Source organism: Pelmatolapia mariae, linkage group LG9, assembly GCF_036321145.2.
Source record: "Pelmatolapia mariae isolate MD_Pm_ZW linkage group LG9, Pm_UMD_F_2, whole genome shotgun sequence".
In the NCBI taxonomy this organism is placed as follows: Eukaryota; Metazoa; Chordata; class Actinopteri; order Cichliformes; family Cichlidae; genus Pelmatolapia; species Pelmatolapia mariae.
In genome coordinates, this window is record NC_086235.1 from 12869998 (window position 1) to 12887407 (window position 17410).

At 40.1% G+C, this 17410-nt stretch overlaps 1 protein-coding gene across 3 annotated transcripts in view; it reads right to left on the reverse strand.

Moving 5' to 3' along the window:
• The window catches only part of sh3kbp1 (SH3-domain kinase binding protein 1), a 45437-nt gene that overhangs the window by 9746 nt on the left and 18281 nt on the right, over positions 1–17410 (reverse strand). For 2 of the 3 annotated variants that reach the window (XM_063483353.1, XM_063483355.1), the window contains exons 3-11: positions 15299–15413; positions 13525–13631; positions 12535–12670; positions 12269–12345; positions 11013–11108; positions 2493–2562; positions 930–1024; positions 740–835; positions 590–641 (exon numbers count right to left, since the gene is read on the reverse strand). In XM_063483353.1, the coding sequence (XP_063339423.1) occupies positions 590–641; positions 740–835; positions 930–1024; positions 2493–2562; positions 11013–11108; positions 12269–12345; positions 12535–12670; positions 13525–13631; positions 15299–15413 (844 nt within the window). Of the gene's footprint in view, positions 1–400; positions 473–589; positions 642–739; positions 836–929; positions 1025–2492; positions 2563–11012; positions 11109–12268; positions 12346–12534; positions 12671–13524; positions 13632–15298; positions 15414–17410 lie in introns of all 3 variants that reach the window. The other variant, XM_063483352.1, reaches the window with a different exon arrangement.

Sequence of the window (17410 nt, forward strand, 5' to 3'; positions counted from 1 at the left end):
GAAAGACATCCTTTCGTGCTGCTCTGATACAATGACAATGAGCAGGCTGTGCAGACATCTGGAGACATCCGTCTCACACCAGCAGCACAGTCAGTGCCAGTCTTTCTTATGCTTAAAACCACATTAAAACCGATAGTTTCCTGTTGCACACAGACTGATACTGATGCACCTCTTCAATCAAAGCTCTGCTATTTTGCTCAAAAAATAGCGGGGCAATTCCCATAAGTGATATCTGCAAAAACTTGAACCAGAAAAGAATCTGCCTTTTTTATGTAAAGAAGCCCAGCAGGGTGTTATATGATTATTATTATGATTATTAGTATGAAGGATGTTAGTAATCAGCCGAGCAAATAAGTGAGATAGTGCAGCCGAGCACTAGTCAAAGCAGGTCAGATTTTACCTCGATCCTGGTCTCTCTGGGGAAGATGTTCAGGCCGCTCAGGAGGAGCCTTCCTGACCTCTGACTTTTTCTCTGCAGTCAGAGTTCAAAGGTTTTTTTGTCTTTCTTTATTTTTACTATTTTCCCCCCTTTATTATTTTTTTTATAGTCTCAGACCACAAAAACAAGGAGGAAGATGAGAGCTGTTACCTGTGGTGTGTTTTGCCGACGGTGCACTTGGAGGAGGCGGTTTCTTTGGTCTCTGGAAACACATACAGATGCAGAAGCATCACAAACCACATCTGCAGATTTCAAACATCACTATAACCTGGAAAGTTTTGCGAGTCATGACAAAATCACCTCTTTCTCAACTTCTAGCAGCTTGACAAAGTTGTCTGGGAAGACACCTTGCCTTCCCCCGATCTCCCCCATCCACCAGCCTGCATCGGCACAATCCTGGACAAAATCATTTTTAAGTATTTATTTGAATTTGCAGATGCTTGGAAGTGAATGCAGATGCAAATACGAAATCGCACAATGCTTCGCTCACCTTAGTGATGATATTTATGATGTCCCCCTCTTTGATCGTCAGCTCATCTTCATTTTGTGCTTCGTATGGAAAGAGGACTTTACACTGCTCCCGCCCTGACAGCCAGTCAAAAGGAGTCAAGTCAGTTTAATAGAACAAAACCACCAAAAAAGTCAGAAACAAGAAGGCAAACTGGACTTGACCTACATAAATAGAAGAATGTGTTTTCATTATGCAAGAATGTCATCAACACAGTTTACATCGAGCAAAAAATGTAATTTATAATTGGAAATATAAAAAAGTTCCAAATAATCCCTTTATTTGTTGTGTCTTTTTTTTATTAATGATCTTTTAAAGTCTTTTATCCATACGTTTTACAATTACAATAAACAATAATAATCCCTATCAGTGATCTAATAATGGACAGATGCATTCACTCTGAAAAAAATAGTTTGTTCTCTCGTATAAATGGACATGCTTGGACAAAAGCCCAAACAAGGAAGCACTTTCAAAACAGTGTAACAACATTAGACACTATGATAATAACAAAAAACACTTTATTAGAATGAAAGGAAACCTGCAAAAAGTGTAGGAAATGATAGCAAACATGGTTTTTAGTTGACCGAATGGAACACATGAAGGGATACTGTTTGGTTTGCACATGTATTTGAGATTTTACGACCTGTTCTCAGCATCATTGTTTAATGTGCAGGAACCAGGGGAATGCTGAGAAAGTTGAGAGACAGTTTACCATTGTGGAAGGGTTTCCTTAAACCCACACTATGATTTTTTTCTTTAAAGTAACCAACAGGTTTTAGTACTGAGTCCTGACCGTCTAATTTATCTAAACTTAATCAAACAGCAAGAGAAAAGGGATCAAATACGAAGGTAAATGCAAAAAAGCGGTCGCAGACAGACCTCGAACCCTTGTCTTAGGTCTTGTGATTAAATCACGTGTCATCTTACCTAAGTAAGGCACATTTTGGACTGCTTGTCATTTTGTTACCTGTTAAAAATTTGGCTTCTTGGTTAGGAAACCGTCTGTTTGGTATGCTTTGTTTTAGTCTTTTGTGATGCTTGCTGCTTCTAGCCTGCATGCAGTTAATGTTTCAGCAAATATTCTTCTTTTAAATAAGATCTTCAAAACCTGTAAACCACTAAACCACAATTTTTCACTTCCTGCCACATGAAATAAGGCCAGATGATTGCATTTCGAGCGTGCACAAAAAGGGCAAATTTGGGGATTTTTTTTCTATCTGGTAACTTAGGTAACACATGTAACAACTGTAACATGAAGGTGAGTACAGTGTACAGTAATCCACTACATTTCTGAGTCACATGATTACTGTAATGTGCTACTTTGGAACATGTTACATGCAACGCTGCTCCTTTTGCAGGCTTCTGTTCTTCTTCATGGTTGAAATCGTTGTTAAAGGGGTTTCCCTTTGTTAAAATATGACGAGTAAGGATTCCTGACTGAACACCAGAATGTGATGAGCTGAAAGTGAGTTGTGCGTCGATTTGTCATTAACACAGTGTTTTTGCTAGAATCGCCTACACAACAGTTAAGATGCAACTTCTCACCTTTGGTTTTGCTGTCAGGCTCAGTCTTCATGCTTTCAACTGCAACGCTCGCTGCTTTCCCGTCGCTGGCCTGAGTGGGGGAAGAGATGTTGGAACATCTTAAGTTTCAGACTCTTTCACATTCTCATCTATGTTTTAACATACTTTTTTGTTTGGCACTTCCTGGTTTTCATCTTTTATTTATCAATTTGTACTGTGCAAAAGCCTCCTGCTAGCTCCCATTTCTTTAATAGGTGTAGCAATATTTATTGAAACATGCTCATTTTAATGAAAATACAGGATTTAAGAAAAAACTGATTTTGTGCAATTCTAACGAGCTTGAAAGACAATATTTAGTATGACCACCTTTGTACTTTAACACAGCCTCAACTGTCTTAGGCAAATGTTCTTTAATTTCTTTAAGTTGTCTTCAGGAATAGTTCTCCAGGCTTCTTTAAGGACATTCAAAGCTCTTCTTTGGATGTTGGCTGCTTTTTGTTCTGTTCTCTGTCAAGGCCATCCCACACTGCTTCATTAATGTTGATGTCCTGGCTCTGCAGAGGCCAGTCCATGACTGATGGTGCTCCACTGTTTGTTTTTCTATCCAGGTATGTTTTTACTTCATCGGCAGTTTGTTTGTGATCATTTTAATGCTGAAAAATGAAACTACTGTCAATCAGATAATTTCCAGACGGCAATGCCTGGCAGATTAAAATCTACTGGTTCTCTCTGTGTTCAGCCCCAAACCATGCCAGAGCTTCCACTTTTTTTCCAAGATGGGTGTTTTACCTTTTCCCTGACCTCCACTGTACATACCGATGACAATTTAATTTGGATTCATCACTCCATCGGACCTGTTGCCACTGATTGTCAGCCCAGTTCTTGTGCAATCTGGCATACCTCAGTCTTTTGTCCTTATTTCCCTTCCTTAACAAAAGCCTTCTTGATAGAAACCCTTCAACTGAGACATTTTCTGATGGGTTTTCAGTGAACATTAGATGAATCATTTGAAGGGCCAGATGTATTTCTCAAGTCCTTTGTGCTAGCTCTGGCTTTACAAGATTTTTTTCTGTTTCTTAAGGACATGACTTTTGAAATACTGTTCATCTGCTGCAGATAGGTCTTAGTCATGCCACATCTTGTCCATCACTTGTCCACTTTCCTAAGTTTCTTTTAAGGACACACTTTTAAGGACACAGCTTGTGAGACATACCACATTTCTTGCTAATAGTTCTTTGAGAATCACCTTGTTGGTGAAAAACCAGTCAGACTCTTATCGTTGGCATTCTTCATAGAGTCAACTAAATAAATGGGAACAAATTGTGTTTTTGTGCCAGGCTGCTAGTAACAAAAATAGCCCAAAAATACAGTTTAAAATTGGTTCTTTGCTAAGTTGTCTGTTATGTGTCAATACAACACTGGTTCATCCCTTGAGTTAAGTGCTTTGTTTATGCATGAATGATTCATAGATCAGTGTTAAGTGTCTTAATAAACAAAACAAAGATCGCTCTGAAAATGGCCTGGTATAAGTACTGAAAATGAGCTAAGAGGCAGCCAATGTCCAAAGAAACACCACTTTAAGCTGGGCATACACTTTTTCAGTCGCGTTATCCAGCATCTGCTCAAACTGCACGATTGACTCGCAGGGGTTAGAAGTTCATAGGTCACGATGCAGGGTCTCACACTATACGGCCCGATGCTCTGATGCGACCTGAGTGCTCACACTGTGCGTCCATAACATGAAGGTTATAATAGAAAATCTGTCGCTCACTCTCCCTCTCTGTCTTTCACTCACACAGACACGCACACCACCACCATCAACTTTGCTAAATTGCTAATGAAAAACGTTGATCAGGCAGCTGTGATTGAGCAGCAATGTAGATCCAACTATTTTCATGGTTGTTGTGGTCGTGATAATTTTGTGAGGCCACATCAAAAAGGCTCGGATGAGCTTGCCAAAGTTCTACAAGCCTCCATCGCTTGTGTCCAGATCACACGCTGCACTGCCGTGCTGCTCTGTCTTTTCACTTTCATTTCTGTGTTTGCGCGTGCGCAGTGTGAGAGGCTGCGTTGACACCCTCACGATGGCCGACAGGATTTCAAACAGGTTTGATTTTCTTATGACCAAGCGATTGATGATCGGGAGCTGGTCATGAGGTGTTAATCGCTTCTCGTTACCCCACGTATACTACACGATGCACGACACACGATGAAGGCGAAACTCGGGCCGATCACCAAAACGGTCGCATGACTGAAAAATCGTCTCAAAATGAGCCAAAAATCACACAGCGTATGCCCAGCATTAGAAGAGTTAGAAGAAAACTCTGGCTCCTTGGAAGCAAAACAGAAAGAAATGATGGCTGTCTTGAGGCTTTTGCACAGTATTGTATGTTTGTAGCTTTATTTAAATGCAAACATAAATCTGTAAAGCAAACATTTTGAAGTTTCTTTATAAATAACTTGACATGACTTGACATTTCTGAATCTTCTTCAGGGCCTCATAGTATTCAAGTAACACACTCAGATTTTCCTAATTGCACTTCAGTATAGCATCTTTGCTTGTCATTGAACTGAATTCAATGATGAGGACAAGTCAATCAAAAATAGGCTCGAGAATGGAGAACAGTACACAGTGACAGCAGTGGCAGTCAGCACTGGTGAAACATTTCACAGAATTTCACTCAAATTGGTAGTAAATGAACCACACATAACAGGAAAATAGGAACACTAGCCAAACAAAATGATGGGGGGAAAAAAATCAACTGTAAGGGTAAAAAGCAAGACAAACATAGCCGGTACATTTCCAGTCTAAGCAGATAATTAGAGAGGATGAGCTCAGATTCAGCACAAGAAGCAACAGGCTGACTTGCTGATCATGTGGAACACACACACGCTACAGCTACAGTGTGCGGGTGCTGTTAAAGCAGCCGTTGTTTCCCAGCTGGAGTGGATCCCTCATTCATGTTTGTGGAACCAGTGGTTGCTCTTCCACAGGAAAAATGCACACACACACACACACACACACACACACACACGTGTCTGGTTTGCTATCCTCGTGGGGACATCCCATTGACATAATGCTTTCCCTAGCCCCTTACCCTAACCCTAACCATTAAAAATGAATGCCTAACCCTAACCCTTACCCTAAACCTAACCATAACCTAATTGTAACCCTGACAGTAAAACCGCATTTTGAGTGTGAAAATTGCTTTCAACCCCGAGGGGACCTGGATTTTGGTCCCCACGGTGCAGAAAGTCCCCACCAGGATAGTAAAAGTCAGATTTTGGTCCCCACCAGGATAGTACGAACCCGTACACACACACACACACACACACACACACACACACACACACACACACAAACAGCACTCAGTCTGGGAGAAAACACACACACTGCTTTCTTCTGTTCGGCCGGGAGAAACCAACACCACCGTGCCACCTCCTCTTCTCTCCAAACCCTCCCCTTTTCTGTCTTCTACCCTCCCTAATGAGACCCATGTGGAGCCACAAGCAAAGAGAGACCATTACAACATGGCAGAGAGGTTTTGTGCGATGCTACTCTTTGAACAAACAGAACTGAAATCATTCATGCCACATATGGTTTCCTACTGCAAAAACATAACTGTGAACACACAAAAGCACACATGCATATCCAGTCCTGTAGAAGTAGCAGCATGAGAATATTATCGTGACCTTCAACATATATCAAACCATACCACCTCATACATACAGTGTGAACACAATGAATACATGCTGATTGATCCTCACATAACCCTTGAAGCTGCATGTACGATGCAGGGTGCTATTTTATCACCTCCTCACTGTAAAGCAGATCTTCACCGGCTTGGTATGGTGTGAAATTCAGTCAATACGCTGCAGGGTGTCAAACTGAGACATTAAACGTACACTGGTGGGAGTGAGTGGAGATGGTGGTTCTGTCAGCACGCCCGATTGAGCTGTAGTGTAAATGTAACAACTACAGAAACTTGTTAAAAAACAGAGTGAAAAGAGTTTGAAGAAATCTTTGCAAGAGGTGTAAACAATGTAATGGTTTGTTTTAAAAAAAAAAACATCAGGTGAAACGCCGTCTTTTCAGATCATTCAAAAGATGCCTATAGGAAAACAAGGTCACGTCTTCTTTACCTCTGCTTAAAAAGTGAAAGTGCACTCTTTCTCCTCAACACCTCTGCAAATTTAAACCCCGTCACTTTTTTTCTGAGGCTGCAGAGCCTCACCACCACATTGCCCTAGCTGATGGAAACAGTAGGTTATTTTACAGACAATGAGACAGATGCTGAGTGGCTGTCTGCTCACAGCTGCTGCGCGACCAAATCAGATGTTAAACCAAAGACACTATTTGCAATTCTCAAACAATGTCCAGGTGTTACATTGATGGCTACTAAACTTTTATATTTAAACCCAGGTTCATGACATTTTAGCCTTACCAGGTTGTGTCTGAACAGGTTTTAGAGAAATTTGCTCCATGATCTTAATTTCAAACATGCATTCACCTTGAAATTAGGCTGACGTGAAGGCTTTTAAAACAAATTTCAACCAAAAGGTAACTTTACTGCTGATGTAAATGTTTCAGATTTGAAAACTGATCCTAAACATGCAACGCTTATGTCACAGTGACCACTGAAATGAAGGTGTTCATCTCTTCATTGATTCATTTACATAGTGGCTTCAAATTATGTATGTTTTTTTTCCAATAAACTGCACAGAAGCAAGATGCCAAGATGACTGCTGGGTACAGTCAGTCCTATCTGATCTCAGACACTAAGCAGGGTTGGGCCTGTTAGCACTGGGAATACTAGCTGCTGTAATTTTTTTAATGGCTGTGGTACAGGAGGTAGAACAGGTCATTTACTAATTAGAAAGTTGGTGGTTCAATCACTGGCCGCTCTAGCCTGCATCCTAAAGTATCCTTGGGTGAGATGTTCTTAATGCCTTTAATCCGAGTGTGAATGAGATGTGCTGTATAAATTGCCTTAAGTGATCAAGTAGAGTAGAAGAGCGCTCCCAGTCTATTTACAACTTACTTCTAAAAGTCCTTTCGTGTCACATGAAACAGGCTTTTGAAGTGACTCAACAATGAAAACATAAAGTCAACATCACCAACAAGAAGAGGAAGTGGACCTTATAGCTGGGGTTGTGGTTTTAACAAACTTCTAGCCACTTAAGTTAACTTTTTATTTAATCTAAGGAGCAATTCTATATTTGCTTTCCTGCAGAGGAACACTTAAAATTACAGCTGTGCAGCTGCAAAAATTGTAAGCCAACCAGTCAAGTTGCAGTTAACATGCATGCCTGGCCAAAGCTGATGTTTGCACTCTTGGATTTAAAATATCATCATCGTATCCATATCAGATTCAGAGTTCAGAGCCACAAACTATTGATCTACCCAAAACTAGCCAAATACATTTGATTTGGAGTGTTGCTACATGACAGCAAAAACTCCTTTATTTATCTGTCTCGCCATCTCACTAAGAAAAGCTGTGCACAGGAACTGTTTTGGGGTGTTTTTACTGACGAACTGGCAATTAATTATGTTGTGTCCTCCATTGTTCTACAGCTGATTCACTTTTTGGCCAAAACCCCCAACAGATACTTTGGCCCATTCAAATATATTTCAGTTGCTCAGTGACTCCAACCAGTGTGTGAGTTGATGAAGTTTGATGTTAAGATGTTATCCTACACTCACATATATACACTCACTGGCCACTTTGTCAGGTATACTTACTAGTACTGGGCTGGACCCCGTTTTGCCTTCAGAACTGCCTTAATACTTCATGTCATAGATTCAACAAGTGGCTGGAAACACTCCTCAGAGAATCACATAGTTGCTCCAGATTTGTTGGCAGCACATCCCAAAGCTGCTCTATTGGACTGAGATCTAGTGACTGTGGAGGCCCTATGACCACTGTGAACTCATTGTCACTGTGGTCATAGAAGGATATGATTAGCAAAAGTACTCAAGTGGGCTGTGGTGTTTTAAATGATGTTTAGCTGGTACTAAGAGGATCATATTATGGTAAGGAAATATCACCCCACACCATTACACCACCAACAGTCTGAACCGTTGATACAAAGCAGTATGGATCCATCCTTTCATGTTGTTTAGGCTTAGTTCTGACCCTACCAACCAAATGTTGCCGCAGAAATCAAGACTGGTCACATCAGACAACAGTTTTCCAATTTTCTGTTGTCCAATTTGGAGAATAAAAAATGGCTTCAATTTCTAGTTCTTGGCTGACAGGAGTGGCACCCGGTGTGGTCTTCTGCTCCTGTAGCCCATCTGCTTCAACATTCAATGTGCACTTCTGCCTTTCCATCAGTTTGAAGTAGTTTGGGCATTCTCCTCTGACATCAACAAGGCACTTTCACCCAGAGAACTGACCCTCACTGCATGTTTTCTCAGACCATTCTCCGTAAACTCTAGAGATCCTAGTTTGGAAAAAACCCAGGGGACTCCCAGTTATTTAACCATGTCACGTTCAAAGTCACTTAAATCACCTTTCTTCCTCATTCTCACGGTCAGTTTGAACTTCAGTAGCTCGTCTTGACCATACTGCATGCTTAAATGCACCAAGTCTCTGCTGTCTCTCTTTCGCATCAGAAGGTTCCCGCTGGTTTCTATTTCACATCTAATGACTTTTTCTCAGGTGACAGTTGATGTCAAGCCTGAGTGACTTTGAGTCACCGCAATGAAAAAAAAAAAAGAGGAACCGCTGAGCAAACACTAAGAAAAGCGTTTCCATTTGCTGCAATGGCAATAATCCAAATTATAAACACCTGCGTTAAACTCGCATGTGGTCAGTCTGCGTCTGTGCAGCAAGCCACACCACTCAGTCACAGACACACACAACCGACCGTTCAGTTGAAAAGTTACATGGCCTCGTGTGACTCACCCAGATGGATACTCCTGCCGCTTCCTCTGGAGCCTCATTACTGAGTGAGGAGACGAGTCTCACCATAAAGCAGCATAACAGCCTCCCACTAACAGGGCAGGCTGACAAACATCCTTCACTTACACACACACACACACACACAGTCTGCTGCTAAATAGGAGGCTTTGATGACCAGTGTGCTGGTTTTAATGACCGTTTTACGCTCTTTAAACACACCTTCATCGACATAGTTAATGTTCTTTATTTCTACCTTCATCCTAATGAATGTTTAAGCAGCATTTCACTTTCAGGCTGTTTGCGTCTGTAATTTTTAGCTGCTGACTGTTCTTGGCGTGCAAGTTAACATTTTTTGTTTTTCTTTAATAAAGACTTTTACATTTCTTGATTGCCAGCATTTTCTTACTAATACTGCCATTAAAGTTCACTTTAATTACCAGCCCTGTTCACCAAGATTGACTGTTTAGACATCTCACTTTTAAAATGTTTTAAAATTTACAATAAATTGACAGACAAACCCAAGACCATATCCTTCAATGGAAACTATTAAGCCAAAAAAAGTTGGGTGATGTTACCTTGGCTTTCAGTTCAAAAAGCTGTCTACAAACTGGACTATTTTATGCCCAGTTTTAAATATTTGTGGTTTCAAACAGGAGCCAAAATAAAAAATCATATTTTTATTGCTTATATTTCCCCCGTCTTGGTATCCCAAACACTTCTTTAGCATTAAACACACATAAAACCATCATCTTTTAGGCTGCTTTGTTGGTGAACTAGCCCTTTAAGTCTATATCCATAACTCTTCCATTGTCATCCCAACATGTCAAGTATCAATTTTGTAGCATTTAATACCCCAAAAATGTCTTCCTGGTGGCTGTTATCTCTTTTTCTGTATTTCCCTGAGAAATATTTACAAAACTCGCTGACAAAGGTGTGAAAAGCAAAAACATACATTGCTTAAAACTCCTGCCTCACCTGGCCTTATGTTGTTACGCTGTTTAATTTCCAATGAAGAAGAGAAGAATATGCAGAAGATAAAAATAAAATGAATAAGGAGGGACCGTACCCTTTAAAGATAAGCCGACAAAACCCGTCCCTACCGTCTTTTTCTGTGTCTCCAGTTAAACTCGGACGAGGCTTTGCTACATCAGCTCACACAGCAGGAGAATAGACGTGAATATGTAGTCGTCAGTGAAAAGCTGTATCAACTCCCTTCCCCTCTCCTGCTCTCTCTGTCTGCCCTGCTGCGCTCTCACTTCTGCTTTGCTTGTCAATTCCCTACAGGATGTGTGTGTGCATGTGTGTGTGTGCATGTGTGTTAACATAAAACCACTTCCTGTGCTGTAAAACTGAAGCTGAGGAAGGGGCGGCCCAAAGGCTGTGACTTCCTTCCCTCCTTGCTGTTGATGATAATTTTTTAAAAAGTCTATAAAATAGAGTGTATAAAGCAGAATGTGTATACTTGTATTACTTTCATTGTGGGGACCTGTTTACTAAATTGCCTTATGGGGACAAAACAGACCCCATTATGCTAGTCATTTAATTTTAGACTGATTACTTGGTTTATTGTTACTGTGTGTCTCCAGGAAGTGAACATAAGTGACACAAACACAGCTGGGTGTGTGTGACTCACCTTGTCCCCCTCCAAGTCCACGTCCATTGAGCGAGGCCTGAGCTTGATGGGCTGGTCTTTAAAGATATTACCAAAGCCAAACCCTCTGAGCTGACCCTAGGGGGTTTAAAGAGGTATAATGAAAAACAGCATTATCTTTTAAAGGAGCAGTCCAACCAAAATCATAAATAGGAAAGAAAAACAACAACAGCTCCCTTTGTGCTCATGCATTGACTCTGTAAAGTTTCATTTCTCCATCTATGACTCAGAATGTACTCAGAGTTACCACCACCACCCCTGCATCATAATCCTCGTCTGTTATGTCTGTCTGTATGCTTCCTCTGTTCCAGACATTTCTGTTGCCAAAATAAGGCCAGGTGCTAGGAACACTAGATCGGTTTGTGCTGCTGACTGATGTTATACCTTAATATGACCTTACATGAAGCTCATATTAATTCAATTGCAGTGTCTCCGTGTGGTATAAACCACAGAGAGTAAACAACATTTGGAATGCCTAGGAGAGTTTCCAGCTTTTCATGGGATCATTTTCTTTTTTTGTGATTATTGTTCTGACTGTAACTTGAGTTGAGTAGTTTACCACTTTGCTTTGAACATGATACAATTTTTTTAGTGTTTAAATTACCAGAAAGTTGTTACATATTCCCATCTTTACCCTTCTTTTATCTTTCCTTTGAGCCACAGTTGATATACTGAAATAAAAAACTGGGAAGAAGAAGAATTCACTCACTAAAAATTAGCTTGAGATATAATTTATGTTTAATTAAAATGGTCGCTATTAATTTTAACTCAACCTACAAATTTATGGACAAACGAACTGTGGAGTGCTAATAATTAGCTATAGGCACTAACCAACCAAATCACTATAACCATCCTCATTATATTGTTTAGATGCCCCTCATGCCGACCAGCAGTCTCTGAGCAGTCAGAGGATGGGCATAGGATTATGGGAAGTACAGATTTTGTCATGCAGTCTTTGTAAAGATTCAGAATCTGCACTTTGTATTCCCCTGACCCCCAAAGACAGCACGCTTTGAAAAAAAAACGTGAAGAGGTCAAATTCCTGATAAGTTCAGATAATGTTATGAGTCGTTCATCCTAAAGTACCATACAGATGACATTTGAAGAGAGGATCAGTGAGACTCACTTGTCCTGCCTACTTTTATTTTCATGGCTGACTTTATAGTGGAGGTTACACCCCCAAGGAAGCTTGTAGTGTGATGAGGTAGCACTCAATACACAAGTATTTGACTGATTACCTTCTTGGGAGGGATTTCTGACCCTGTTTCTGACCGACTGTCCCCACCGTCGCTTTCACTGCTTGGGCTGTCCTTATCTACAGACACACAAATAATGCACAACACATCTTAGTTTGTTGCAGCAATGCAAAAAGGGCTGATTTCATGAAATAATTAAAAGATTTGAAAATAAATAAATAAATCTTGTAATCAGAAGCAGTGACGGATTTTTTAAATATAGATATGTATGTAGATGTGTCCCCACCCTCTGATTAGCTGTAACTCACTTGTGCGTCCACTGCGGTTCTCCTCCTGTGAGTCCAAAGAGGGCGTCTCTGAATCAGTGAGGATCTCTTTGGTGAAGTTGGAGGGAAACATTCCAGTCTTCCCATTAAGAACTCCCTCCCACCAGCCCTCCTCTACCTGAACATACACAGTTACACAACGTGGACAACATGCACACGTTTATACACTCAGATATACATAGATTTACTCCTTTAAATATAATAAGTGAAAAAAAAACAATGTTCTTTACAAGCAATAAAGCCTAAAAAAAAGCTTTTTCTGAAATATAGGGCAGCGTTGTGGTGATCACCAAAGATGACTAAGAGAAAAGAATAAATAACTAATATATAAAGAAAACATGAGAATTTCAACATCTTAATTATTTAAAAGAATATAAATATATAAATGTACACATGTTTAAAATATTTCAATACTTTAAAAGTAAAATGTACAATTTTAAAAAATATTTTTAAAAAATACATACTATTTAAACATTTTATTTTATCTAATTTTTTTTTCTTTTAGTACATTTGATGAAATAAAACTTCAGTTTCTTGTATTTTCTTCCTGCATTTCATTTTTTAACATGGCAATTTAAAAATTTGACTTCACTTGAGTAAATATATTTTACTAAATTTTCTTACTCTTTTTCAAAAGGGATGGGGGGAAAAAAACACGATTTCTTTCTTTCAGTTTTTAAACCGTGAAGAAATGCCTACCAAATGTCTAATTCAGGGTGGAAGCCTGGAGCTTTCCTTGGTGTCTTATGGCAAATGTTTGGCTATAGTATAAAAAGGTTGCCAGTCCGTTGCCACACTCATTACCCATTATTATAACTGGGAAGCTCATTCGTCTGAGCAAGCCCGAAAGCTCCAGAACTGCTATGTGGACCTTAATGTGATATTGTCGTCTATAACCTAAAATTTTATTTTTATGCTATTCTGCATCCTTTTTTCTGATTTTACATTGTAGGCTCATAATGTAGTTCTCACCTCTGCTATGATCTCAATCACATCTCCTATTTTCAGCTCCAGCTCATCTTCATGTTGAGGAACGTAGCTAAACGCAGCCTTACATCTTCGTTTACGGATCTGCTCTCCTGCACAGCACACGTACACACAGCCACCACAACCACATAAACAGAAAGAGAACACACACACAGTTTATATGTAGACATATCTAAGACTTACATGTAACATTATGAGCTCACACACTTATCTGTAATCAGTGCTTTACAAAGACTAAGCAGGTGTTACAGACTGATTAAAAGCCATCATGGCTGAAGCCTTTGATGGCGACCTTTGACCTTTTAGCTAGAGGGCAGCCTAACCATTACTGACACCAAGCACTTCATACTGGCCTTGCAGTTGTTTGCCTTACACTCATTACCCTGCTCATTACTCTTGACTCATCCTACAGCAGCTGGGGCATTAAGACATGACCCTGCACCTTCTCTTTTGTCCACAAGATGTCAGTCTTCTTCACCTTATATTTCAATGTGTAGCATGTGCAGTATTTACAGAGGCTGGTTCAACAGATAGTGATTATAAAGAAGGGATGTGGAATTCAAGCAAAACAAGAGGAGCATATTAATCGAATGTGTACAACCATGTATTAAATTTAACACTGGTTCTTGGAGTAACGCCAATTGTTAACCTGATTAAAAAAAAAATGTTTAAAAGCTGCTATTTGTGTCACACTCCTCCTTAATAGGACGAAAACACCCAGACTGAAATTGTGTGGTCATGCTGTGTATGCGATTATGTTTATGCTTTACATCTTCTTCTTCTCCTTCCCTCATTGTCTTGTTGCAGTTGTTTGGCAACTTTTTAAGATCATTTATATCTCTTTGTCTCTACTTTGCCTCTTTGAAGTCATTTTTAAGCTGTTTTGACTCAGCGTGAGTTTAAGATTCCTTTTTTTTGCTCATACTGTTTTCTTGTGGTCATTTCTTACAATAGTGTCCTTTAGTTTTGGTTATCGTCATTATCACTGTGGTTTTTGTGTGATGCTTACTCTTACTTCCCGTCTTATTTTAAAGAATTTTCCTGTGTATCCCTGCTGTCTTACTTCCCCTCTTTGTTATTTTCTTACACTCAGTATTGCCAGCTTCACTCTCATTAGCTTCACCTGTGTTCACTTAATTTTCTGTATTTACAGCCCTTCTGATTTCCTTGTTGTTTGTTAGTTTGTTGAGTTTATCCACCACCTTCCTTGTCTCTCTGTGTGTCTTCTGTCAGCTTTCTCGTGCCTGGACTAATTGCCTGAATTTGGATTTTTTTCCCTGACACCTGGCCTTGTTTGGAATTCTGTTTGGATAATCCTGCTTGTGCACACCAGCGCCTTTTGTTCATTCGTTCATGTAATTCTGTCAAAACGTTTGCCTGCCTCCCTTTATCCTGCATCTTTTGGCTCCATCTTATGAATGGAACTCCAGAGCATAACAATTTCTGAATGCATGTTTTAATTTTCCTTTGCCATGAATTTGCTCCTTTAGTCTAATTTGCAAGTCACTAAAAATTTAATTGACTGCCAAACAAAGTAATCCGTCCATGACACTAATAGGCTAATTACCTATCCAGTGACTCCAATATAGATGCACACATACTACCCTGGAGCATATAGTGACTGTCTAGTATGTGTATACATGCTCAGCAGTGCTTGACCCAAATCCTTCCTCACATTAACAGGATCTATATTTAGGCCTGAAGCCTTAAAGCTACTGAATGACCACAGTGTATGAATGTAGGAGACAGAGCCGAGTACCTTTCCTGCCTGGTCGTACGGTGGAGTCCAGCACGGGGCTAGCACTGCCGTTGGCGAGGTCAGGTCTGATTGTGCTTGCCTGTCCTCCATCCCTCTTCCCCTCCTTCTTTATCTCCTATAGAGAGAGGAGCACAGGTTAGAGAAATCTAGGTTACAGAGACATATACGATAAAAATAAGACCAGCCAGGATTTAATAAATGACAGTATGAAAGCATCTTTGTCTAAATGCCAGCTTTTAAAAAAAAAAAACAGAATTACAGATTTTCACAGCCAAAAAAGAAAAAAGAAAAAGCGATCCCATTTGTCAACAATAATTTTGCTTAATATGATGCAACCTAGTCTGGCTCAAGTAAAAACGCTTGTGATTCAGTGTAAATATCAAATTTATTATAGATTTGTGTTTTTACGTATTCCAGAGTGTCGCTTCACTCAAACGGAAAGACAAACAGCTTAAACAGACCGTGATGTCATGTACAGTCACTTGGGCATTTGCTAGGGATAAATTATGGGATGAAACACGAGACATGATTTACCGCTGTGGTGCTCAACAGAAAAATGTGCTTGAATTATATTAGATTTTTGAACAAGTCTTAAAGTTTAGAAACAAAGAATACTGAACAAAAACACTTTCTTTCTTTTTTTACACACAACTTGTAGATGCTTCATGGTTTCTTGGTGCTAAGTTGTATTTAGTGTTTATTGTTGACTTTCATTTGTTCACTAGTATTCTATGCTTTCACTGCCTCAGTCCTCCCCCCTCTTAAGTTCATTCACGTCTTTTCATTTCCTGGTTTTAGTTGTTATCTATTTCCTGGTTTACTTTAGTAGTTATTTGTCACTCGCCTCTTGCATTTAGTTTTACTTCCTCCTCTGTCCTGTTGCCCAAATTAGGTTCAGCTGCATACCGTTACTCTCCTGCACTCAAACCCTTGTGTATAAAGTGCTCTCTTCCCTTCAGTCTTATCTCACAGTGGCTGTGAATCCTCCCTGTGTGTCTCAGTGCTCTTTGGGATTTAATAAGTTGCCTTTTGGATATCTGTCTCTTTGCTTATGGACTTATGGCAACTGCTTACGGACACCTTGCCTCTTGTTAAATCTATCCACCTTCAGTGTCTGCATTTTGGGTGCTATATCCTGCAATTTGTGGTACAAGGTTTGCAACTCTTCACTATTCCACTTTGAACATTGCATGATTAACGTAATGTACTGACAAATGCAGTGTCACAAGAAACTGGAATCTGCCTAAGTAAATAAAAGCCATTTAAATATAATACTATGACGCTTTTTCACTTTTTTCTGTCACGTAGATGGCTCCATAGGCTGACACATTGAAATATTACCAGTTTCATACTAAGGTGGAGGAGACATATTTCTTACTGTGGCAGCATCAAGAAGGGCAGACGGGCTTAAAGTCTGCCAGATCGAATATGTGGTGCGACCTGCTGTGGAGACCCCTTTAGAATAAAAGAGGAGCTAAAAGTATATAATATATATGTCTGTGTGTGTTGCTGTGAGCAGAAGTATTTTAGCTGTCAGTAACCAGGTGACCCTGACTGTGTACCTGCACTTGCGCAGACACAAACAGAACACTACCCCCCCCCCCCCCCCCCCCCCTCTTTCCCTGTGACTTTCACTCTCATAACAAATCAGCCGAAGAGAGGCGAGCAGACCAATACGCCGACTGACAAAAAAATCAACAAGCAGGCTGACAAGGAGATGGCAAACGGGGAGATGCAGTAACCACAGCGATCCAGGGAAACTAGACGCAATGGTTCACATCTCCCCACCACATTCATCATGACACTGTTTCATTACTCTGGCCTGTGGCGAACGCAGCTCAGCGAAGCAGACGGGCCCGGGTACACTGACTCAGTCCAACCTCTCAGACACAATCTGGGTGTGCATTGCCTGGTTTGGCGTGAAAGCCTTAATGAGCCTCTGAGATCCAAAAATATCAACATGAGAAGATGTTTCCTCGACAACAGCTGAAGCTTATCTGAGGCAAAAAAAGAGACATTTTAGGAGTTAAATAGGATGGGGACTGAAAATGGTGGTGAAGATTTCTGTCTTGGTTTTCCAACTATAAAACACTATCTAGCACTCAGCAGAGA